This window comes from Daphnia magna, unplaced genomic scaffold (assembly GCF_020631705.1).
Source record: "Daphnia magna isolate NIES unplaced genomic scaffold, ASM2063170v1.1 Dm_contigs294, whole genome shotgun sequence".
In the NCBI taxonomy this organism is placed as follows: domain Eukaryota; kingdom Metazoa; phylum Arthropoda; class Branchiopoda; order Diplostraca; family Daphniidae; genus Daphnia; species Daphnia magna.
In genome coordinates, this window is record NW_025533228.1 from 50707 (window position 1) to 77257 (window position 26551).

Sequence of the window (26551 nt, forward strand, 5' to 3'; positions counted from 1 at the left end):
GTATAGAAGTAAAAACTCATGGTATAAAAGTGTATTCACATTGAATACAAGTATATTTGATGCTGTTTACATATAGAAGTAAAAACTCATGGTATAACAATGTATTCAAATTGAATACAAGTATATTTGATGCTGTTTACATATAGAAGTAAAAACACATGGTATAACAGTATATTCACATAGAAAAAAGTATATTTGATGCTGTTTACATATAGAAGTAAAAACTCATGGTATAACAGTGTATTCACCAACACATGCTCACCAAGTTAAGACACAGGTTTGTCTTGGTTTTTCTCAAAGTAACAGAAGAAGGGTTGTCTTAAGAAAACATTATTTTATTTTCTAAATAATTATAGACCTTAAACGGTTGCTTTATTGAACAGGAGATTTCATCACACTTACCATAATTTTAAATTTTAACTGTAAATAATTTTATCGATTTACGCCCTAAGCGAGGCTTTCATAGGCCATATATTTTCTTAAGACATAGCTCTTTCTTATGTTTCAAAATTGTTGATTTCATTAATAATCGTTCAAGTAAAGTTAATTTTTTAAAAACTGGTTCCATTTTACTTTATATTTGGGTGGGTTTTGATAAGGGCATTCGGGGCGTGTTGAGGATCAAGTTTTGGGCAACCCGATCCGACCCGGGTCTCCTTGAATTTTATTAAAATTTTAACCAGATGAAAAAATTGTGCGGGAAATTTAATTAGCCAATTAAATTCATTCATACCTGCGAATGGTCGATTTTACATCATATATATTTTCTTTAACAAAATATTCTCTACCAATTCGTCATCTAGCGGTTGAATATGAACTATTTACAAACGAATTGAAATTAAAATGTTCCAGTATTAATGACCTTGAAGGACTTACTAACTCATGCTGACAATGATGTGAAATTTGTGGTTCGTAGAATGTAAAAAAAATTTTACAAATACATTTTCTTTCAAAGATGAACCAACCTTTTTAAAAAATGACGTGCAACTAACTTAAGACAAAGCTATCTCTTAAGAATAAATATATTTGTCGATAAGTCCGGAATTATAAATAATTCGTCCGTCGGTAAGCCCAGATTACTGCCGAAGAAGACGTATTATTTATTTTTTTAATCAAAATTTTAAAAAATCTTCTGCTTCTGAATTCGTTGTATTCCTCTTGCCTGACCGGATTAATATCAAAATAAGGACTAGGTTACTGCCAGTTATTTTTAAACATACACAAAAAGTACGCACAATGTTAATTTTACTGCTTCAACAAACGTTTTTCTTCTTTTCGTGGTCTTCCTACTCGTCTTGTTCCCGTTCCTCTTTCTGTTCCTGTTCCTGTTCCTCTTCCTTTTCCTGTTCCTGTTCCTGTTCCTCTCCCTCTCCTTCTTCCTCTTCCTGTACATGTTCCTGTTCCTAAACCTGTTCCTGAACCTGATACTGATCCTCTTCCTGATCCTCTTCCTGTTCCTCTTCCTGTTCCTCTTCCTGCTCCTCTTCCTTCTCCTCTTCCTGTTTCTGTTCTTTTTTCCTGGTGAGCAATAGATGACGGCAGACGGTTTATTTTTACATGAGGCAATTGTGCCAATTTAGGATCTACAAAAATTGTTTATCTTTATTTCCATTCTATGTAGTTTATGTGAATAATAGTACCTCTATTTTCAATTGCCAATTTTGAACGCGTAACCGCCCCGATTCTGTCCGCGAATGATCGATTCGCTTTGACCGTGATTTCATACGATTCAGCCTCAGCAGCAGCCGTCTCGCTGGCCTCGGAAGCCTCAGTCGACGGATGCCTTCTTTCCTCTTTCTATTATAAAAAAGAATGTTTCAAACTAGTATGTTTATTCTGGTATATATTTGTTACCCGTTTTTTCATTTCTTTGTCCCATCCTTCCTCGTCTTCTTCTTCGTTTTGTACTATTTCATTATCTGATTCCCTTCCTTCTTTTTTCTGTTGTAAATAACAATGTTTATAACTTGTATGTTTATTTTGTATATATTTGTTACCTGTTTTCCCATGCCTTTGCTCCTTCCTTCCTCGTCTTCTTCTTCGTTTTCTAAAGTGTCATTGTCTGTTTGCTTTGTACCCTTGTTATGTTGTAACAAACAATCTTTGAAATTTGAATTCTATTTTGTATATATTTGTTACCTGTTCCCCCATTTCCCCCATATTTCAAAGTTTTCTTCTTCGCTTCGTACGCTCTCGTTATCTGATTGTCTTATTTTCTGTTTTATTGCAAATAAAATTTTTTAAAACTTGTTTGTATATTTTGTCTATATTTTTTTACCTGGCTCCCTATTCCTTTGTCCCATCTTCCGTCGTATTCTTCTTCGCTTTCTACATTACCTGTTTCTCCTATTTTCTTTTTGTAAAGAGAAATTTTTTTAAACTTGTTTTTTTGTTTTGCATATAAATCTTATTATGATTCCATATACCCCTGTCCAAACTTACATCGTTTTCTTCATCGCTCTCTACTCTCTCATTATTCCCATTGTCGCCTGTTGTCTTTTTTGTTAAAAAAATCTTTTTAAACTTGTTTTTCTTTAGTTTGTATATACTTCCTACCTGATTCCATATTCCCCTGTCTAATCTTTCATCATTTTCTTCATCGCTCTCTACGCTCTCATTACGTGTTTGTCCTATTGTCTTTTTAGTTAAAAAAATCTTTTTAAACTTGTTTTTTTTGTTTTTATATACTTCCTACCTGATTCCATATCCCCCTTTCCAATCTTTCGTCGTTATCTTCTTCGCTTTCTACTGTCTCGTTGTGTGATTTTCCTATGTTCTATTGTAAATTTAAATTATATTAAACTTATGTGTATATATTGTATCTATTTATTACCTGATTCTCTATTCCGCTGTCCAATCTTTCATTGTATTCTTCTTCACTCTCTACGCTCCCATTATCAAATTGTCTTTCTCTCTTCCTCTAATGTAAACAACATAAAAATCTTTAAATATTTGTGTGTATATTTTGAAGATATTTGTTACCTGTTTCCTGTTTCCTGATTGCATACTTTTCTCTTTCTCTGTCCTTTCCACTGTTCTCTCTTTTCTTTTTCTTTTACTGGCTCTCTCAAGCCACAGGCCATTCTCCTCACATAACTATTGTCGTTTATCTGAAAAACATAATTTAAAATTGTAAATAATAGATATCTTTAATACTAACTGCTAAATTATATAACTAACTACTAACTTTGTTTTTGTTCCAATATCTATGCCAGAGTTGTTCAGTTAGAACACCGTCTCTTGATTTGGAATATTTAATTCCACCTCCGCTTACTAACACATACTTGGTGTGTTGAGTTCCATTGGGGTAACGGATTAAGCAAATTACTGAGGCATTGTAATCTGCAGCCATCTCATTAATCTTCGAACCAATACTTCAATGGCAGTGAGACTTCTTGCGATCTAGATTGTCCTGTTGTCTTTGGTCAAGGGAATTCCAATGGTTTTGCCACTCAAGAACCGACCATGGCTTGTTTCTTTGAGGTACCTCTTTTTTCCCTTTGTAAGACTCCTATGCGACGTATAAATATAGTTCATTAGTATACAAATAAGAAAAATGTATTAAAACACTCGAAAACCTACCTTGAACGCAGTAAGTCTCTGTTGTTTATCCGTATCTCGCCGTTTTATTGTTCTTCCTTTAATGTTCCTTAAATTCTGGAACTGTTTTTTCTTCTGTATCAAAGCTTCATCCAGCCTCCTCCTTGCTTCGTCTTGTCCTTCCTCACAACTGTTGTCACCCTCCGATTCTGAAATCATTTTCTTATGGTGATAATGTAAATAAACAGTTTTTGATTTCGATCGATAATCCTCTATTCTTATACATGGAACGCGGAACTTGGAACGGTACTGCGCGGAAGTCAACGTGGAAATGGGAGGGGTCAGAAGTGTTGGAATTTGACAACCCATGTCTGACTGCACAAGTGCGATATATCGCACAAGTCGCACGCCACTTTCCCTCTCGCAGTTCTCCTATACCGCTAGTGTCGTCTGGTGGGGAACGGCGACAACTCTCTTAGATTTCGTCGTCTTTCTAGTAGGCAAAATGTCAGGGAAACAAATCGTTAAAAAGAAAAAACTTTCAATAGAAGAAAAAACAGCCATTTCGCTGGAAAAAAAACTTGCTCGTGATAAAAGAAAAGCAGATGCCAGATGGTTAAAGCGAAATCCATTAAACCTCCCGTTTGTTTCCAGGTATGGGGATTTCAAAGAAGAAAATAATGAAATACTTGCCAGAAAAGCTGTTAATAAAGTTTCTAAAATGAAAGGTAATAATATTTTGAGACCAAAGTTAACCCAAAGACATTATTTACTCTTTTTCAATATAGGATTGGTAAATAAAAACCCTGTTGAGGAAAGTGAAACAGACCTTCTGCCTCACAATGGAAATGAACTCGAACAACATTCTTCTACATCTGCATATGATACGATGTCTACAGGTGACAGCTGTGCCATCACAGTATTGTTGTCATGTTTACTAAAAAAAAAGGATGAAGCAGCAGAAGGAGAGAAGGCTGAAAATTTGTGGAAAGAAAAACAAGAGGATGTCTACAAGGCTTTCGTAACATCACATGCCTCATCTGCTCATGGGAGGTTGTGTTCTTCAGATGGATGTCTTAATTTTTTTTTGACCATGATATTCGCTGTGATGATTGTAAACGTCACTTCTGCCATAGCTGCGATAAATCCATTCATTTTCGGTTACCGTTCTATAAACGAATATGGCTTAATACGGAAAGCTCTAAGGTATTGGACCACACACAATTTATTAAGGAAAACGGATCAGTTTCCAAGCAAGGTATTGTCATTTTTACATGTATGCGTTTTTTAACTTATGGTTATCAAAGAACTTTTTTTTATCGTTTAGAGGTTCCAGTACCAGTATTATTTCTTCAGCTTTCCAAAAGTGTCAATCGTCTTCTCTTTAAATTGCTGCTGGAAACGACTTTTGTATCGTCATTACTGCGAATGGTAAACAAAATACTAATTAAATAATAAAACAATTTCTTTTAGCTGAATAATTTAATTCCGAATTCACAGGAAGGTTTGATCTAAGTACAGCTTTGTTTTGCTGCAATTCATGCGAATGTACTTTCGATTCCACACTTGATGATTGCATTCTATCCGGTTTTTGGCCACCCGTGCCTGACAAGTTCACTTTTCTATGTTGCAGTCAACTGCTAACTCTGTGGCATCATCTAAAATTGCTTACCCCAGGAACTTCTGAACAACAAAGTTCTTGGAAACGATTTCAGCTATGTTAGTAGAGGGATCGAGAGTGAGTATTAAAAAGTTAACCCTTTAAAGTAATTCAGTCGTCATGTTCACATTTTTCAATTACTTTTAGTGTCCCTCAATTAAAACTTCTATGTTTGCAAGAGCTAGCCAGGCTCATGAGTTTACCCGATCCTTGACTGATTCACGAATAAAGCAGATGGATACGCTTTCATGTCGTGCCTTTATTGATGAAAGAACGGGGAATCCTTTCCTCCTCTCCGGCCATCCTGATGCAAATCATAAACTAACAAGGACTGATCGTAAAAATGAGTAAAATTTATATATTTAGTGATCTTTCGTCATCTGATTTTTTTTTTCAAACTTTAAAATAGACGCCCAGCTAGGTCTTGGTATGGTAGTGAGGTTATTGCTGGGAAGGAACTTTATATTTCGAAATCCGGAAGACTAATATTCTTAAAAGTTAACATGTTATCGGAAGAAATCTTGAGATTAAAAGCTGTTTATGACGAAGCATGGTCATACCTCCGATACTTCTGCGAAACCCCCATTTTCTCTGAATCTTTGCTTGATGTTGATGAAAGTGATGACTACGATTCCGACACTGATAGTGAAAACGACGAGGTTGTGTAGGATGTTGTGTGATTTATTATTAAGCAGCTTGCGCCTTGTCTAAATTACATAATCTGACTGTACAACTTGGAATATATCATACGGTACCTGCATACAACTGTATCATCAATTATGAATAGTACACCGTGGACCGTGTTGATAAAGTAAATGTGGTTTTTTATTATTTGTTTATATCAAGAATCAGTTCTATAGTAAACGAAGTCATGAAACATATATAAACACTTCCATGAAACATAAAATTCGAATCGCCGCGAGAAAATGGCCCCCGGTTGTGATTGGTTGTTGCGTTTTTGGACATATATTATACAAGACGGCAAAGTTTTGCTATTTTGTACACACCAAAACATTCCTTGTCTTACGAGGAATCTAATTATTGGTTTTAAAACACGAAACGAGCAAAAACAATGCCCGAACGGAGTGCCCAAAGTTTGCCACTTTCTGTGGTTTTCCCCTCCCCCATGAAATCGTCAAAAATTAAAAAGTGAAATATTGGACAAACTAATAATCCAAAATGAATTATTTAACTTGAAATGAATAGCAGTTGGTAAAGGCTATCGATTCCTGTAAAATTTATAGCAAGTTTTCCATAAGCAAAAATTTTAGGAACGAATATTTTTTTTTCGTTTTCTCGCCTAAGTCCAGTATTTCTCTGAAACGCAAAAATTGTAAACAACATTTATTTTTAAAATTTTTTGTTTATAAAAATCTTGCTTTAAATTTTACAGGAATCGATAGCTCTTACCTACCTCTATTCATTTCAAGTTAGATAATTCATTTTGGATTATTAGTTTGTCCGATAATTCACTTTTTAATTTTTGACGATTTCATGGGGGAGGGGAAAACCACAGAAAGTGGCAAACTTTGGGCACTCCGTTCGGGCATTGTTTTTTCTCGTTTCGTATTTTAAAACCAATAATTAGATTCCTCGTAAGACAAGGAATGTTTTGGTGTGTACAAAATGGCAAAATTTTGCTGTCTTGTATAATATATGTCCAAAAAACGCAACAACCAATCACAACCAGGGGCTATATTTTCGCGGCGATTCGAATTTTATATTTCATGGAAGTGTTTATATATGTTTCATGACTTCGTTTACTATAGAACTGATTCTTGATATAAACAAATAATAAAAAACCACATTTACTTTATCAACACGATCCACGGTATATTATTCATATTTGATGATACAGTTGTATGCAGGAACCGTATGATATATTCCAAGTTGTACAGTCAGATTATGCAATTTAGACAAGGCACAAGCTGCTTAATAATAAATCACACAACATCCTACACAACATCGTCGTTTTCACTATCAGTGTCGGAGTCGTAGTCATCACTTTCATCAACATCAAGCAAAGATTCAGAGAAAATGGGGGTTTCGCAGAAGTATCGGAGGTATGACCATGCTTCGTCATAAACAGCTTTTAATCTCAACATTTCCTCCGATAAAATGTTAACTTCCAAGAATATTAGTCTTCCGGATTTCGAAATATTAAGTTCCTTCACAGCAATAACCTCACTACCATACCAAGACCTAGCTGGGCGTCTATTTTAAAGTTTGAAAAAAAAATCAGATGACGAAAGATCACTAAATATATAAATTTTACTCATTTTTACGATCAGTCCTTGTTAGTTTATGATTTGCATCAGGATGGCCGGAGAGGAGGGAAGGATTCCCGGTTTTTTCATCAATACAGGCACGACATGAAAGCGTATCCACCTGCTTTATTCGTGAATCAGTTAAGTGTCGGGTAAACTCATGAGCCTGGCCAGCTCTTGCAAACATAGGAGTTTTAATTGAGGGACACTAAAAGTAATTGAAAAATGTGAACATGACGACTTAATTACTTTAAAAGGTTAACTTTTTAATACTCACTCTCGATCCCTCTACTAACATAGCTGAAATCGTTTCCAAGAACTTTTGTTCAGAAGTTCCTGGGGTAAGCAATTTTAGATGATGCCACAGAGTTAGCAGTTGACTGCAACATAGAAAAGTGAACTTGTTAGGCACGGGTGGCCAAAAACCGGATAGAATGCAATCATCAAGTGTGGCATCGAAAGTACATTCGCATGAATTGCAGCGAAACAAAGCTGTACTTAGATCAAACCTTCCTGTGAATTCGGAATTAAATTATTCAGCTAAAAAAATTTTTTAAATTATTTAATTGGTATTTTGTTTACCATTCGCAGTAATGACGATACAAAAGTCGTTTCCAGCAGCAATTGAAAGAGAAGACGATTGATACTTTTGGAAAGCTGAAGGAATAAATACTGGAACTGGAACCTCTAAACGATAAAAAAAAGTTCTTTGATAACCATAAGTTAAAAAACGCATACATGTAAAAATGACAATACCTTGCTTGGAAACTGATCCGTTTTCCTTAATAAATTGTGTGTGGTCCAATACCTTAGAGCTTTCCGTATTAAGCCATATTCGTTTATGGAACGGTAACCGAAAATGAATGGATTTATCGCAGCTATGGCAGAGGTGACGTTAACAATCATCACAGCGAATATGATGGTCGAAAAGGGAATTAAGACATCCATCTGAAGAACACATCCTCCCATGAGCAGATGAGGCATGTGATGTTACGAAAGCCTTGTAGACATCCTCTTGTTTTTCTTTCCACAAATTTTCAGCCTTCTCTCCTTCTGCTGCTTCATCCTTTTTTTTTGAAGATGGCTGCTGTTCGGTGACTCTTTCTCCTTGTAGAGCCGCAATGTGAATACTAGCAGCCATTTCCATCTGTTCCAAACAGGAACTTAATAGAGTGTTGGTACAGCTGTTCTGATAGTACATGGTATAATTGAAAGAGGTGGAAAGATGATGATCAATTTCACTTTGAGGCTCAAGCTCTGGTTTGCTTGCCAAACAGGACAACAATACTATGCTGGCACAGCTGTAAGCTGTAGACATCGTATCATATGCAGATGTAGAAGAATGTTGTTCGAGTTCATTTCCATTGTGAGGCAGAAGGTCTGTTTCACTTTCCTCAACAGGGTTTTTATTTACCAATCCTATATTGAAACAGAGTAAATAATGTCTTTGGGTTAACTTTGGTCTCAAAATATGATTACCTTTCATTTTACAAACTTTATTAACAGCTTTTCTGGCAAGTTTTTCATTCTTTTCTTCTTTGAAATCCCCATACCTGGAAACAAACGGGAGGTTTAATGGATTTCCCTTTAACCGTCTAGTATCTGCTTTTCTTTTATCACGAGCAAGTTTTTTTTCCAGCGAAATGGCTGTTTTTTCTTCTATTGAAAGTTTTTTCTTTTTAACGATTGGTTTCCCTGACACTTTGCCTACTAGAAAGACGACGAAATCTAAGAGAGTTGTCGCCGTTCCCCACCAGACGACACTAGCGGTATAGCAGACGAATTCACATTTTCATTTCTTGGCCCGTAAATACGTTTGTCAAATAGTTTCCGTTCAATAACAAACATATTTACAATGGAAAGAGCAAGTTCATCATCAAGAGATTCAGAAAATTCATCATCAAGTGATTTAGAAAGTTCATCATCAAATGATGCAGAAAACTCATCAGACAGTGATTCGGAAACTTCGTCAACAGAACAGAAAGGCAAGTGCATTGATTCCAAGAGAAAGAGGGGTTTTTCTTCTTTTTCTAAGTCTAAGGCAAATAAAAAGAAACCGAAAACCGTACAAAAACCTACTGCCGGAAAGTGCTTTACTTATGTGGGAAAAACTCGACAAAAAAAAAAAGACCCTAGTTTTGGTGATGCCCTTCCACATTGTTCATCATCCCTCAAACAGCCACCATTTGTTTCACCGTCTAACAGTGCAGCACATGATTCACTGTTTGATGATGTGGCATCAGTCATCAGCCCAGAAGCTCTTGGTTAGTATGAAAAATTTAATAGAATGTTATTTTGGTTATTAATAATCTAAAATTGTGTATTTATAGACGACCTTAGGAGACAGGTTCAAAATGACTTAGATAGCATGCAGATTAGACGACATCAAACATGGCAAGAACGGCAAGCAATAGCTGCATGGGGACGGAATGATAGAAGAAGAATTTTCACAGAATATGTTTCAAGACAGCCACTGTATCATTCAAAATGTGACCAGTGTCACGAGGACCTCGATCATTGCTCTGTAAGATGTATGACCTGCAAGAAACATCTTTGTTATCAATGTGATACAAACACTCACTCTGGTATGCCATTTCATCGACGGCTATTCTGTTCTTGCGACCGCTTGGAAATATTACAACCAGATCATTTTATCGATGCAGAGGGAAACATTATAACAAAAGGTAAGGAATAAGAAGGTAAATCACCACACATAGCTAACTTTTAACTTTCTTGTTATTTTACAGAGGTCTGCGTCCCATGCTTCGTACCTCATAAATGCTGCGATATAAGCTGCCATGGATCAATGTCACTTATTCCCAATATTACAGAATCAATCGTGGTTGTCACTGAGCAAGGTAAGAATTACGCTGAATATAAACTATATTAGAAATATTTTCTAATATTCGTAAACCTTTTCAACAGGTCGATTTGTTTTAAAGGGGGCAACTTTCGTTTGCGATACTTGTAATTCTCTAACGAAAGCAACAATCGATGATTATGTATTTTCTGGGTTTTTCCCGGCAAGTTTATCGGAAACGGTCACATACCTGTTTTCAGAAGAGGCACTTCTTCTATGCCACCACATTTCCCACAAATGTCCAGGTTCTTCGAAGAACATGTACGCTCACACTCTTGAAGAAGTATCTAAGGAATATGGACGGGTACGTAACATAAAACACTAAAATTAAATAAAGACCATGATACGACATTAAAATGATTCGGCTTTTTCAGACTGGACCAATCAATATACCATTGTTCACTACTGCGGAAAGAGAGTGGGAAACATGTCGCCACTACATTGACCAGGAAGTATTTAAAAGGAACAAAATTGATTGCCCCAGTTGCGGAACAAAACCTTTAGTGAGATCATCTGATGCTATCATTAAGCTAAGGCGTTTGGCCTCTGCCGGAAAAGCGAGGAGACCAGAAAATGAAAGAGTGTAAGCATTATTTATAAGTTAAGATAATTGTTGGTATTCAGTTTTTAAATTTTTCCATAGAATGGACGATGTAGAATCCAGGTTCGAGAATTTAGTAATCAAGTCGGATGTTGAAGTTGAAAGTTTTCGTCAAAGGATTTACAACAAAATTCAAACAGTAAGCAATATTCTATTAATTTAACATTATTGTAGTGCAATTTGTTTCTTTGCTTTTTTCAGTCGAAAAAGAAAAACATGTGTGGGGGATCGGCTTTTAAAGCTGCAAGAGAAGATTCCAATAAAATAAAAAATATGACGAGACTGGGCTCGTCGTTAGCTCTTGCAAGCACTGTATAGTGCCGTATGCCATCAATATGTTTAAAGGTGAATCGTGGACACATACGGCATTTATGCATTACGAAGCTTGGAAGAGTCAGGCTACATTCTTTTGCTACGATGTTGTGTGTCAATATTGGAAATGGATGCATCAAAAGTTGGTCCGGAATTTCCAGAATATATGATGCTAACAAAAGAAATGACAGGAATTTTGCCGATAATGCATCAAATGGCACATCAATTACCTTGCCAGGTACCATTTGAATTTTTATGTAAGAGAAATATTTTTCTGAAGTCCAACATTCATAACAGGTGCTTTGGAATCCCCGATGGACAAAAGGACTTGGATTAACCGGAGGAGAGGAGCACGAGCAAGTATTCTCAAAACTGTATCTTTATGCTTATGTTCTCAAGCATATGTCAAAAATTAGTAAGACATCTTAAACTGTTATCCTTTAACAATATTAAACTTAAATAATGCAATCTGAAGACAGAGCGGATTTTCTACATTAGCCATCCTCTATTGGAACTGGAATAAAATTCAGAACATGCCATTCCTCTTACGCAACAAATTACAGAGAGTGAGTAACTTTTACAATGCAAGCAAGTATTTACAGCACCACCTTGATTTGTAGGCTAGGAAGGAAATCAGAAAAGGCGTAACAAAAGTTGAAGAATTGTTACAGTCATACAACCTTGAAAATGGTGATCTCCCATTGATTCACAAGGAACTGGAAAGAAAAGCTATAGAAATCATTGACCAACGAAGAACAAAGACTACTCCGGTTGATAAATTAAGAAGAATGCTGGAAGGATTTTATGTTCAGCTGAAAACGGTTCGCATAAAAATCTCTAAAGAAGCAGGTTATTTTATATTAATAATTTTTCAAGTAAACTGGAATGTTTTATCTTCAGAAAAAAACTTTTAACCTTACAGAAAATTCGAAGGCTCGGACAAAGTTTAGGCGAATTTTAATTGAAACTAAGAAAAAAGTTTTACAGACAATTGACCTTTTAAAATCAAAGGATAAAGACCTACCAATCTCTTACGAGGATTTCAATCAAGGTATTTTTCCTTGGGAAGCAGTCATAAATGAAAACGACACGAACTTTCCAACACGTAAACGAAAAATTAGCATAATCTACCACTTATACAAATTATTAAATCCATATTTTCGACAGTTTCGTATGCCGATAAATATCATGTTGTTGATTGTTTGGATGCTTTTGCAAAGAGCAAAGGAGGAAGTTGAACTAACTAAGATTGAAATGATAAACTACATTCGATTCTTGACTGACAAGCGATCATCGTTAAAACAATTAACACATTCTGAGGAAGCGGACGAAACATTTTGTAAAGGAAAAGCAGTCATGGCCCATTCCGAAATTGAGCGTCTGAATTTACAAATTCAACTTTCTCTAAAAATATTTAATTTGAATTGTAACAACGATTTTTCGAATTTCGTACGTGAAACTAATTCAAATTCTGGAACAGAATTTGAATTTGAAACATCTGATGAGGAAACTGACAATTCTTACACAAAATTTGAATTTTCTGATGAGGAGACTGAAACACATTCTAGTGACTCTGATGATTATTAAATAAACGTAAAAAATACAAACTTAATTATAAATCTATGAAAATAAAATTAATAAAAAAAATTTATATTTTAAATTAACTTAACTTGAAAAAAAAATTAGTTAATCAACTTAAATTTTTCAATAAACATAAGACAAAGCTAAGTCTTAAGAAAATGTAGCTTCAATAGCCTCGCTTCGCTCTTTTTCGCAAACTAAGTTACAAAAAATGAATTTAAATCGATAAAAATGAAACAAAGTAATAAAACCAACAATTTATAATTACTTTTCCTTGAATAAAAAGAAAAATAAATGAAATTACTAAGTTTTTAACATAAGACAAAGCTTTGTTTTAAGATATAAGATTTATGATATATATATGATACTGTCCTGCAACTGAAAACACGTCGAATTAAGCGTGATAAAATCAATTGTTCAATGCAACAACCATATCAGTTCTAAAATCATAAAAAAATTAAAAACATTTGTTTTCTTAAGACAACCCTTCTTCTGTTACTTTCGGAAAAATCCAGACAAACCTGTGTCTTAAGTTTGTGAGCATACGTTGGTATTCACATTGAATACAAGTATATTCCATGCAGTTTACATATAGAAGTAAAAACTCATGGTATAACAGTGTATTCACATTGAATACAAGTATATTCCATGCAGTTTACGTATAGAAGTAAAAACTCATGGTATAACAGAGTATTCACAATGAATACAAGTATATTCCATGCAGTTTACGTATAGAAGTAAAAACTCATGGTATAACAGTGTATTCACATTGAATACAAGTATATTTGATGCTGTTTACATATAGAAGTAAAAACTCTTGGTATAACAGTGTATTTACATTGAATACAAGTATATTCCATGCAGTTTTCGTATAGAAGTAAAAACTCATGGTAAAACAGTGTATTCACATTGAATACAAGTATATTTGATGCTGTTTACATATAGAAGTAAAAACTCATGCTATAACAGTGTATTCACATTGAATACAAGTATATTTGATGCTGTTTACATATAGAGGTAAAAATTCATGGTATAACAGTGTATTTACATTGAATACAAGTATATTTGATTCAGTATACATATAGAAGTAAAAACTCATGGTATAACAGTGTATTCACATTGAATACAAGTATATTTGATGCAGTATACGTATAGAAGTAAAAACTCATGGTATAACAGTGTATTCACATTGAGTAAAAGTATATTCCATGCAGTTTACATATAGAAATAAAAACTCATGGTATAACAGTGTATTCAAATTGAATACAAGTATATTTGATGCTGTTTACATATAGAAGTAAAAACACATGGTATAACAGTGTATTCACATAGAAAACAAGTATATTTGATGCTGTTTACATATAGAAGTAAAAACTCATGGTATAACAGTGTATTCACATTGAATACAAGTATATTCCATGCAGTTTACATATAGAAGTAAAAATTCATGGTATAACAGTGTATTCACATTGAATACAAGTATATTCCATGCAGTTTACATATAGAAGTAAAAACTCATGGTATAACAGTGTATTCACATTGAATACAAGTATATTCCATGCAGTTTACGTATAGAAGTAAAAACTCATGGTATAACAGTGTATTCACATTCACTACAAGTATATTCCATGCAGTTTACGTATAGAAGTAAAAACTCATGGTATAACAGTGTATTTACATTGAATACAAGTATATTCCATGCAGTTTACATATAGAAGTAAAAACTAATGTTATAACAGTGTATTCACATTGAATACAAGTATATTCAATGCAGTTTACATATAGAAGTAAAAACTCATGGTATAACAGTGTATTCACATTGAATACAAGTATATTTGATGCTGCTTACATATAAAAGTAAAAACACATGGTATAACAGTATATTCACATTGAATACAAGTATATTCCATGCAGTTTACATATAGAAGTAAAAACTCATGGTATAACAGTGTATTCACATTGAATACAAGTATATTTGATGCTGTTTACATATAGAAGTAAAAACTCATGGTATAACAGTGTATTCACATTGAATACAAATATATTTGATGCAGTATACATATAGAAGTAAAAACTCATGGTATAACAGTGTATTCACATTGAATACAAGTATATTTGATGCAGTATACATATAGAAGTAAAAACTCATGGTATAACAGTGTATTCACATTGAGTAAAAGTATATTCCATGCAGTTTACATATAGAAATAAAAACTCATGGTATAACAGTGTATTCACATTGAATACAAGTATATTCCATGCAGTTTACGTATAGAAGTAAAAACTCATGGTATAAAAGTGTATTCACATTGAATACAAGTATATTTGATGCTGTTTACATATAGAAGTAAAAACTCATGGTATAACAGTGTATTCAAATTGAATACAAGTATATTTGATGCTGTTTACATATAGAAGTAAAAACACATGGTATAACAGTGTATTCACATAGAAAACAAGTATATTTGATGCTGTTTACATATAGAAGTAAAAACTCATGGTATAACAGTGTATTCACATTGAATACAAGTATATTCCATGCAGTTTACATATAGAAGTAAAAACTCATGGTATAACAGTGTATTCACATTGAATACAAGTATATTCCATGCAGTTTACGTATAGAAGTAAAAACTCATGGTATAACAGAGTATTCACATTGAATACAAGTATATTCCATGCAGTTTACGTATAGAAGTAAAAACTCATGGTATAACAGTGTATTCACATTGAATACAAGTATATTTGATGCTGTTTACATATAGAAGTAAAAACTCTTGGTATAACAGTGTATTTACATTGAATACAAGTATATTCCATGCAGTTTTCGTATAGAAGTAAAAACTCATGGTAAAACAGTGTATTCACATTGAATACAAGTATATTTGATGCTGTTTACATATAGAAGTAAAAACTCGTGGTATAACAGTGTATTCACATTGAATACAAGTATATTTGATGCTGTTTACATATAGAAGTAAAAATTCATGGTATAACAGTGTATTTACATTGAATACAAGTATATTCCATGCAGTTTACATATAGAAGTAAAAACTCATGGTATAACAGTGTATTCACATTGAATACAAGTATATTTTATGCAGTATACGTATAGAAGTAAAAACTCATGGTATAACAGTGTATTCACATTGAGTAAAAGTATATTCCATGCAGTTTACATATAGAAATAAAAACTCATGGTATAACAGTGTATTCACATTGAATACAAGTATATTCCATGCAGTTTACGTATAGAAGTAAAAACTTATGGTATAACAGTGTATTCACATTGAATACAAGTATATTTGATGCTGTTTACATATAGAAGTAAAAACTCATGGTATAACAGTGTATTCAAATTGAATACAAGTATATTTGATGCTGTTTACTTATAGAAGTAAAAACACATGGTATAACAGTGTATTCACATAGGAAAACAAGTATATTTGATGCTGTTTACATATAGAAGTAAAAACTCATGGTATAACAGTGTATTCACATTGAATACAAGTATATTCCATGCAGTTTACATATAGAAGTAAAAACTCATGGTATAACAGTGTATTCACATTGAATACAAGTATATTCCATGCAGTTTACAGATAGAAGTAAAAACTCATGGTATAACAGTGTATTCACATTGAATACAAGTATATTCCATGCAGTTTACGTATAGAAGTAAAAACTCATGGTATAACAGTGTATTCACATTGAATACAAGTATATTTGATGCTGCTTACATATAAAAGTAAAAACACATGGTATAACAGTATATTCACATTGAATACAAGTATATTCCATGCAGTTTACATATAGAAGTAAAAACTCATGGTATAACAGTGTATTCACATTGAGTAAAAGTATATTCCATGCAGTTTACATATAGAAATAAAAACTCATGGTATAACAGTGTATTCACATTGAATACAAGTATATTCCATGCAGTTTACGTATAGAAGTAAAAACTCATGGTATAAAAGTGTATTCACATTGAATACAAGTATATTTGATGCTGTTTACATATAGAAGTAAAAACTCATGGTATAACAGTGTATTCAAATTGAATACAAGTATATTTGATGCTGTTTACATATAGAAGTAAAAACACATGGTATAACAGTGTATTCACATAGAAAACAAGTATATTTGATGCTGTTTACATATAGAAGTAAAAACTCATGGTATAACAGTGTATTCACATTGAATACAAGTATATTCCATGCAGTTTACATATAGAAGTAAAAACTCATGGTATAACAGTGTATTCACATTGAATACAATTATATTTGATGCTGCTTACATATAAAAGTAAAAACACATGGTATAACAGTATATTCACATTGAATACAAGTATATTCCATGCAGTTTACATATAGAAGTAAAAACTCATGGTATAACAGTGTATTCACATTGAATACAAGTATATTTGATGCTGTTTACATATAGAAGTAAAAACTCATGGTATAACAGTGTATTCACATTGAATACAAATATATTTGATGCAGTTTACATATAGAAGTAAAAACTCATGGTATAACAGTGTATTCACATTGAATACAAGTATATTTGATGCTGTTTACATATAGAAGTAAAAACTCTTGGTATAACAGTGTATTTACATTGAATACAAGTATATTCCATGCAGTTTTCGTATAGAAGTAAAAACTCATGGTAAAACAGTGTATTCACATTGAATACAAGTATATTTGATGCTGTTTACATATAGAAGTAAAAACTCATGGTATAACAGTGTATTCACATTGAATACAAGTATATTTGATGCTGTTTACATATAGAAGTAAAAACTCATGGTATAACAGTGTATTTACATTGAATACAAGTATATTTGATTCAGTATACATATAGAAGTAAAAACTCATGGTATAACAGTGTATTCACATTGAATACAAGTATATTTTATGCAGTATACGTATAGAAGTAAAAACTCATGGTATAACAGTGTATTCACATTGAGTAAAAGTATATTCCATGCAGTTTACATATAGAAATAAAAACTCATGGTATAACAGTGTATTCACATTGAATACAAGTATATTCCATGCAGTTTACGTATAGAAGTAAAAACTCATGGTATAACAGTGTATTCACATTGAATACAAGTATATTTGATGCTGTTTACATATAGAAGTAAAAACTCATGGTATAACAGTGTATTCACATTGAATACAAGTATATTTGATGCTGTTTACATATAGAAGTAAAAACTCATGGTATAACAGTGTATTCACATTGAATACAAGTATATTCCATGCAGTTTACATATAGAAGTAAAAACTCATGGTATAACAGTGTATTCACATTGAATACAAGTATATTCCATGCAGTTTACATATAGAAGTAAAAACTCATGGTATAACAGTGTATTCACATTGAATACAAGTATATTCCATGCAGTTTACAGATAGAAGTAAAAACTCATGGTATAACAGTGTATTCACATTGAATACAAGTATATTCCATGCAGTTTACATATAGAAGTAAAAACTCATGGTATAACAGTGTATTCACATTGAATACAAGTATATTTGATGCTGTTTACATATAAAAGTAAAAACTCATGGTATAACAGTATATTCACATTGAATACAAGTATATTCCATGCAGTTTACATATAGAAGTAAAAACTCATGGTATAACAGTGTATTCACATTGAATACAAGTATATTTGATGCTGTTTACATATAGAAGTAAAAACTCATGGTATAACAGTGTATTCACATTGAATACAAGTATATTTGATGCAGTTTACATATAGAAGTAAAAACTCATGGTATAACAGTGTATTCACATTGAATACAAGTATATTTGATGCAGTTTACTATATAGAAGTAAAAACTCATGGTATAACAGTGTATTCACATTGAATACAAGTATATTCCATGCAGTTTACATATAGAAGTAAAAACTCATGGTATAACAGTGTATTCACATTGAATACAAGTATATTCCATGCAGTTTACGTATAGAAGTAAAAACTCATGGTATAACAGTGTATTCACATTGAATACAAGTATATTTGATGCTGTTTACATATAGAAGTAAAAACTCATGGTATAACAGTGTATTCACATTGAATACAAGTATATTTGATGCTGTTTACATATAGAAGTAAAAACTCATGGTATAACAGTGTATTCACTATTGAATACAAGTATATTTGATGCTGTTTACATATAGAAGTAAAAACTCATGGTATAACAGTGTATTCACATTGAATACAAGTATATTCCATGCAGTTTACATATAGAAGTAAAAACTCATGGTATAACAGTGTATTCACATTGAATACAAGTATATTCCATGCAGTTTACGTATAGAAGTAAAAACTCATGGTATAACAGTGTATTCACATTGAATACAAGTATATTCCATGCAGTTTACGTATAGAAGTAAAAACTCATGGTATAACAGTGTATTCACATTGAATACAAGTATATTTGATGCTGTTTACATATAGAAGTAAAAACTCATGGTATAACAGTGTATTCACATTGAATACAAGTATATTCCATGCAGTTTACGTATAGAAGTAAAAACTCATGGTATAACAGTGTATTCACATTGAATACAAGTATATTTGATGCTGTTTACATATAGAAGTAAAAACTCATGGTATAACAGTGTATTCACATTGAATACAAGTATATTTGATGCTGTTTACATATAGAAGTAAAAACTCATGGTATAACAGTGTATTCACATTGAATACAAGTATATTTGATGCAGTTTACATATAGAAGTAAAAACTCATGGTATAACAGTGTATTCACATTGAATACAAGTATATTTTATGCAGTTTACATATAGAAGTAAAAACTCATGGTATAACAGTGTATTCACATTGAGATACAAGTATATTCCATGCAGTTTACATATAGAAATAAAAACTCATGGTATAACAGTGTATTCACATTGAATACAAGTATATTCCATGCAGTTTACATATAGAAGTAAAAACTCATGGTATAACAGTGTATTCACATTGAATACAAGTATATTTGATGCTGTTTACATATAGAAGTAAAAACTCATGGTATAACAGTGTATTCACATTGAATACAAGTATATTTGATGCTGTTTACTTATAGAAGTAAAAACTCATGGTATAACAGTGTATTCACATTGAATACAAGTATATTTGATGCTGTTTACATATAGAAGTAAAAACTCATGGTATAACAGTGTATTCACATTGAATACAAGTATATTCCATGCAGTTTACATATAGAAGTAAAAACTCATGGTATAACAGTGTATTCACATTGAATACAAGTATATTCCATGCAGTTTACGTATAGAAGTAAAAACTCATGGTATAACAGTGTATTCACATTGAATACAAGTATATTCCATGCAGTTTACATATAGAAGTAAAAACTCATGGTATAACAGTGTATTCACATTGAATACAAGTATATTCCATGCAGTTTACATATAGAAGTAAAAACTCATGGTATAACAGTGTATTCACATTGAATACAAGTATATTCCATGCAGTTTACATATAGAAGTAAAAACTCATGGTATAACAGTGTATTCACATTGAATACAAGTATATTCCATGCAGTTTACATATAGAAGTAAAAACTCATGGTATAACAGTGTATTCACATTGAATACAAGTATATTCCATGCAGTTTACATATAGAAGTAAAAACTCATGGTATAACAGTGTATTCACATTGAATACAAGTATATTCCATGCAGTTTACATATAGAAGTAAAAACTCATGGTATAACAGTGTATTCACATTGAATACAAGTATATTTGATGCTGTTTACATATAGAAGTAAAAACTCATGGTATAACAGTGTATTCACATTGAATACAAGTATATTTGATGCAGTTTACATATAGAAGTAAAAACTCATGGTATAACAGTGTATTCACATTGAATACAAGTATATTCCATGCAGTTTACATATAGAAGTAAAAACTCATGGTATAACAGTGTATTCACATTGAATACAAGTATATTCCATGCAGTTTACATATAGAAGTAAAAACTCATGGTATAACAGTGTATTCACATTGAATACAAGTATATTTGATGCTGTTTACATATAGAAGTAAAAACTCATGGTATAACAGTGTATTCACATTGAATACAAGTATATTTGATGCTGTTTACATATAGAAGTAAAAACTCATGGTATAACAGTGTATTCACATTGAATACAAGTATATTTGATGCTGTTTACATATAGAAGTAAAAACTCATGGTATAACAGTGTATTCACATTGAATACAAGTATATTTGATGCTGTTTACATATAGAAGTAAAAACTCATGGTATAACAGTGTATTCACATTGAATACAAGTATATTTGATGCAGTTTACATATAGAAGTAAAAACTCATGGTATAACAGTGTATTCACATTGAATACAAGTATATTTGATGCAGTTTACATATAGAAGTAAAAACTCATGGTATAACAGTGTATTCACATTGAATACAAGTATATTCCATGCAGTTTACATATAGAAGTAAAAACTCATGGTATAACAGTGTATTCACATTGAATACAAGTATATTCCATGCAGTTTACATATAGAAGTAAAAACTCATGGTATAACAGTGTATTCACATTGAATACAAGTATATTTGATGCTGTTTACATATAGAAGTAAAAACTCATGGTATAACAGTGTATTCACATTGAATACAAGTATATTTCGATGCTGTTTACATATAGAAGTAAAAACTCATGGTATAACAGTGTATTCACATTGAATACAAGTATATTTGATGCCAGTTTACATATAGAAGTAAAAACTCATGGTATAACAGTGTATTCACATTGAATACAAGTATATTCCATGCTGTTTACATATAGAAGTAAAAACTCATGGTATAACAGTGTATTCACATTGAATACAAGTATATTCCATGCAGTTTACATATAGAAGTAAAAACTCATGGTATAACAGTGTATTCACATTGAATACAAGTATATTCCATGCAGTTTATATATAGAAGTAAAAACTCATGGTATAACAGTGTATTCACATTGAATACAAGTGTATATTGATGCTGTTTACATATAGAAGTAAAAACTCATGGTATAACAGTGTATTCACATTGAATACAAGTATATTCCATGCAGTTTACATATAGAAGTAAAAACTCATGGTATAACAGTGTATTCACATTGAATACAAGTATATTTGATGCTGTTTACATATAGAAGTAAAAACTCATGGTATAACAGTGTATTCACATTGAATACAAGTATATTTCATGCTGTTTACATATAGAAGTAAAAACTCATGGTATAACAGTGTATTCACATTGAATACAAGTATATTTGATGCAGTTTACATATAGAAGTAAAAACTCATGGTATAACAGTGTATTCACATTGAATACAAGTATATTCCATGCAGTTTACATCATATAAGTAAAAACTCATGGTATAACAGTGTATTCACATTGAATACAAGTATATTTGATGCTGTTTACATATAGAAGTAAAAACTCATGGTATAACAGTGTATTCACATTGAATACAAGTATATTTGATGCTGTTTACATATAGAAGTAAAAACTCATGGTATAACAGTGTATTCACATTGAATACAAGTATATTTGATGCTGTTTACATATAGAAGTAAAAACTCATGGTATAACAGTGTATTCACATTGAATACAAGTATATTCCATGCAGTTTACATATAGAAGTAAAAACTCATGGTATAACAGTGTATTCACATTGAATACAAGTATATTCCATGCAGTTTACATATAGAAGTAAAAACTCATGGTATAACAGTGTATTCACATTGAATACAAGTATATTCTCATGCAGTTTACATATAGAAGTAAAAACTCATGGTATAACAGTGTATTCACATTGAATACAAGTATATTCCATGCAGTTTACATATAGAAGTAAAAACTCATGGTATAACAGTGTATTCACATTGAATACAAGTATATTCCATGCAGTTTACATATAGAAGTAAAAACTCATGGTATAACAGTGTATTCACATTGAATACAAGTATATTCCATGCAGTTTACATATAGAAGTAAAAACTCATGGTATAACAGTGTATTCACATTGAATACAAGTATATTTCGATGCTGTTTACATATAGAAGTAAAAACTCATGGTATAACAGTGTATTCACATTGAATACAAGTATAATTCGATGCAGTTTACATATAGAAGTAAAAACTCATGGTATAACAGTGTATTCACATTGAATACAAGTATATTCCATGCAGTTTACATATAGAAGTAAAAACTCATGGTATAACAGTGTATTCACATTGAATACAAGTATATTCCATGCAGTTTACATATAGAAGTAAAAACTCATGGTATAACAGTGTATTCACATTGAATACAAGTATATTCCATGCAGTTTACATATAGAAGTAAAAACTCATGGTATAACAGTGTATTCACATTGAATACAAGTATATTCCATGCAGTTTACATATAGAAGTAAAAACTCATGGTATAACAGTGTATTCACATTGAATACAAGTATATTTGATGCTGTTTACATATAGAAGTAAAAACTCATGGTATAACAGTGTATTCACATTGAATACAAGTATATTCCATGCAGTTTACATATAGAAGTAAAAACTCATGGTATAACAGTGTATTCACATTGAATACAAGTATATTCCATGCAGTTTACATTAAATAAAAAAACTCATGGTATAACAGTGTATTCACATTGAATACAAGTATATTTTTGATGCTGTTTACATATAGAAGTAAAAACTCATGGTATAACAGTGTATTCACATTGAATACAAGTATATTTGATGCTGTTTACATATAGAAGTAAAAACTCATGGTATAACAGTGTATTCACATTGAATACAAGTATATTTCATGCAGTTTACATATAGAAGTAAAAACTCATGGTATAACAGTGTATTCACATTGAATACAAGTATATTTGATGCAGTTTACATATAGAAGTAAAAACTCATGGTATAACAGTGTATTCACATTGAATACAAGTATATTCCATGCAGTTTACATATAGAAGTAAAAACTCATGGTATAACAGTGTATTCACATTGAATACAAGTATATTTCATGCAGTTTACATATAGAAGTAAAAACTCATGGTATAACAGTGTATTCACATTGAATACAAGTATATTTGATGCAGTTTACATATAGAAGTAAAAACTCATGGTATAACAGTGTATTCACATTGAATACAAGTATATTCCATGCAGTTTACATATAGAAGTAAAAACTCATGGTATAACAGTGTATTCACATTGAATACAAGTATATTCCATGCAGTTTACATATAGAATAATAAAACTCATGGTATAACAGTGTATTCACATTGAATACAAGTATATTCCATGCAGTTTACATATAGAAGTAAAAACTCATGGTATAACAGTGTATTCACATTGAATACAAGTATATTCCATGCAGTTTACATATAGAAGTAAAAACTCATGGTATAACAGTGTATTCACATTGAATACAAGTATATTTGATGCTGTTTACATATAGAAGTAAAAACTCATGGTATAACAGTGTATTCACATTGAATACAAGTATATTTGATGCTGTTTACATATAGAAGTAAAAACTCATGGTATAACAGTGTATTCACATTGAATACAAGTATATTTGATGCAGTTTACATATAGAAGTAAAAACTCATGGTATAACAGTGTATTCACATTGAATACAAGTATATTCCATGCAGTTTACATATAGAAGTAAAAACTCATGGTATAACAGTGTATTCACATTGAATACAAGTATATTCCATGCAGTTTACATATAGAAGTAAAAACTCATGGTATAACAGTGTATTCACATTGAATACAAGTATATTCTGATGCTGTTTACATATAGAAGTAAAAACTCATGGTATAACAGTGTATTCACATTGAATACAAGTATATTTGATGCAGTTTACATATAGAAGTAAAAACTCATGGTATAACAGTGTATTCACATTGAATACAAGTATATTTGATGCAGTTTACATATAGAAGTAAAAACTCATGGTATAACAGTGTGTATTCACATTGAATACAAGTATATTCCATGCAGTTTACATATAGAAGTAAAAACTCATGGTATAACAGTGTATTCACATTGAATACAAGTATATTCCATGCAGTTTACATATAGAAGTAAAAACTCATGGTATAACAGTGTATTCACATTGAATACAAGTATATTCCATGCAGTTTACATATAGAAGTAAAAACTCATGGTATAACAGTGTATTCACATTGAATACAAGTATATTTGATGCTGTTTACATATAGAAGTAAAAACTCATGGTATAACAGTGTATTCACATTGAATACAAGTATATTCCATGCAGTTTACATATAGAAGTAAAAACTCATGGTATAACAGTGTATTCACATTGAATACAAGTATATTTGATGCTGTTTACATATAGAAATAAAAACTCATGGTATAACAGTGTATTCACATTGAATACAAGTATATTCCATGCAGTTTACATATAGAAGTAAAAACTCATGGTATAACAGTGTATTCACATTGAATACAAGTATATTCCATGCAGTTTACATATAGAAGTAAAAACTCATGGTATAACAGTGTATTCACATTGAATACAAGTATATTTGATGCTGTTTACATATAGAAGTAAAAACTCATGGTATAACAGTGTATTCACATTGAATACAAGTATATTTGATGCAGTTTACATATAGAAGTAAAAACTCATGGTATAACAGTGTATTCACATTGAATACAAGTATATTCCATGCAGTTTACATATAGAAGAAAAAACTCATGGTATAACAGTGTATTCACATTGAATACAAGTATATTCCATGCAGTTTACATATAGAAGTAAAAACTCATGGTATAAAAGTGTATTCACATTGAATACAAGTATATTCCATGCAGTTTACATATAGAAGTAAAAACTCATGGTATAACAGTGTATTCACATTGAATACAAGTATATTCCATGCAGTTTACATATAGAAGTAAAAACTCATGGTATAACAGTGTATTCACATTGAATACAAGTATATTCCATGCAGTTTACATATAGAAGTAAAAACTCATGGTATAACAGTGTATTCACATTGAATACAAGTATATTCTGATGCTGTTTACATATAGAAGTAAAAACTCATGGTATAACAGTGTATTCACATTGAATACAAGTATATTCCATGCAGTTTACATATAGAAGCAAAAACTCATGGTATAACAGTGTATTCACATTGAATACAAGTATATTCCATGCAGTTTACATATAGAAGTAAAAACTCATGGTATAACAGTGTATTCACATTGAATACAAGTATATTTGATGCTGTTTACATATAGAAGTAAAAACTCATGGTATAACAGTGTATTCACATTGAATACAAGTATATTTGATGCTGTTTACATATAGAAGTAAAAACTCATGGTATAACAGTGTATTCACATTGAATACAAGTATATTTGATGCAGTTTACATATAGAAGTAAAAACTCATGGTATAACAGTGTATTCACATTGAATACTAAGTATATTCCATGCAGTTTACATATAGAAGTAAAAACTCATGGTATAACAGTGTATTCACATTGAATACAAGTATATTCCATGCAGTTTACATATAGAAGTAAAAACTCATGGTATAACAGTGTATTCACATTGAATACAAGTATATTCCATGCAGTTTACATATAGAAGTAAAAACTCATGGTATAACAGTGT

The 26551-nt window shown here is 31.5% G+C and overlaps 6 protein-coding genes across 7 annotated transcripts; 3 read left to right on the forward strand and 3 right to left on the reverse strand.

The window, feature by feature from the left end:
* Nucleotides 1–1997: 1997 nt before the first annotated feature.
* LOC123466447 lies at nucleotides 1998–3127 on the reverse strand. 2 transcript variants are annotated; one of them, XR_006642074.1, is made up of 7 exons: nucleotides 2983–3127; nucleotides 2834–2920; nucleotides 2696–2776; nucleotides 2557–2637; nucleotides 2443–2496; nucleotides 2279–2346; nucleotides 1998–2216 (listed from the first exon to the last, which is right to left on the reverse strand). XR_006642074.1 is itself a non-coding variant. In XM_045167772.1 (7 exons), the coding sequence occupies exons 1-7, from the start codon at nucleotides 3004–3006 to the stop codon at nucleotides 2136–2138; spliced, it is 483 nt and encodes a 160-aa protein (XP_045023707.1). In that variant the 5' UTR covers nucleotides 3007–3127; the 3' UTR covers nucleotides 1998–2135. The 2 variants fall into 2 exon arrangements, 1 of the variants encoding a protein (XP_045023707.1); XM_045167772.1 differs by having other exon boundaries at nucleotides 2279–2353.
* A 64-nt stretch (nucleotides 3128–3191) lies between these two features.
* LOC123468113 lies at nucleotides 3192–3929 on the reverse strand. Its single transcript, XM_045167773.1, has 2 exons — nucleotides 3583–3929; nucleotides 3192–3511 (listed from the first exon to the last, which is right to left on the reverse strand). The coding sequence occupies exons 1-2, from the start codon at nucleotides 3907–3909 to the stop codon at nucleotides 3377–3379; spliced, it is 462 nt and encodes a 153-aa protein (XP_045023708.1). The 5' UTR covers nucleotides 3910–3929; the 3' UTR covers nucleotides 3192–3376.
* A 13-nt stretch (nucleotides 3930–3942) lies between these two features.
* Nucleotides 3943–5223, forward strand: LOC116934524. Its single transcript, XM_045167771.1, has 4 exons — nucleotides 3943–4268; nucleotides 4329–4798; nucleotides 4870–4971; nucleotides 5041–5223. The coding sequence occupies exons 1-4, from the start codon at nucleotides 4046–4048 to the stop codon at nucleotides 5053–5055; spliced, it is 810 nt and encodes a 269-aa protein (XP_045023706.1). The 5' UTR covers nucleotides 3943–4045; the 3' UTR covers nucleotides 5056–5223.
* A 15-nt stretch (nucleotides 5224–5238) lies between these two features.
* LOC123468114 lies at nucleotides 5239–6016 on the forward strand. Its single transcript, XM_045167774.1, has 3 exons — nucleotides 5239–5278; nucleotides 5348–5547; nucleotides 5610–6016. The coding sequence occupies exons 1-3, from the start codon at nucleotides 5258–5260 to the stop codon at nucleotides 5866–5868; spliced, it is 480 nt and encodes a 159-aa protein (XP_045023709.1). The 5' UTR covers nucleotides 5239–5257; the 3' UTR covers nucleotides 5869–6016.
* Nucleotides 6017–7012: 996 nt separating this feature from the next.
* On the reverse strand, nucleotides 7013–8361 carry LOC123466448. The gene is made up of 5 exons (XM_045167775.1): nucleotides 8224–8361; nucleotides 8050–8154; nucleotides 7745–7980; nucleotides 7476–7675; nucleotides 7013–7414 (listed from the first exon to the last, which is right to left on the reverse strand). Exons 3-5 carry the CDS (start codon nucleotides 7763–7765, stop codon nucleotides 7156–7158), a joined length of 480 nt encoding a protein of 159 aa, XP_045023710.1. The 5' UTR covers nucleotides 7766–7980; nucleotides 8050–8154; nucleotides 8224–8361; the 3' UTR covers nucleotides 7013–7155.
* A 901-nt stretch (nucleotides 8362–9262) lies between these two features.
* LOC116930041 lies at nucleotides 9263–11894 on the forward strand. The gene is given in 10 exon segments (XM_045167776.1): nucleotides 9263–9731; nucleotides 9798–10151; nucleotides 10215–10325; nucleotides 10393–10631; nucleotides 10702–10910; nucleotides 10971–11067; nucleotides 11130–11190; nucleotides 11193–11478; nucleotides 11538–11655; nucleotides 11716–11894. Coding segments are annotated over 8 exon segments (1698 nt in total). The 5' UTR covers nucleotides 9263–9322; the 3' UTR covers nucleotides 11411–11478; nucleotides 11538–11655; nucleotides 11716–11894.
* The last annotated feature ends 14657 nt before the right edge of the window (nucleotides 11895–26551 follow it).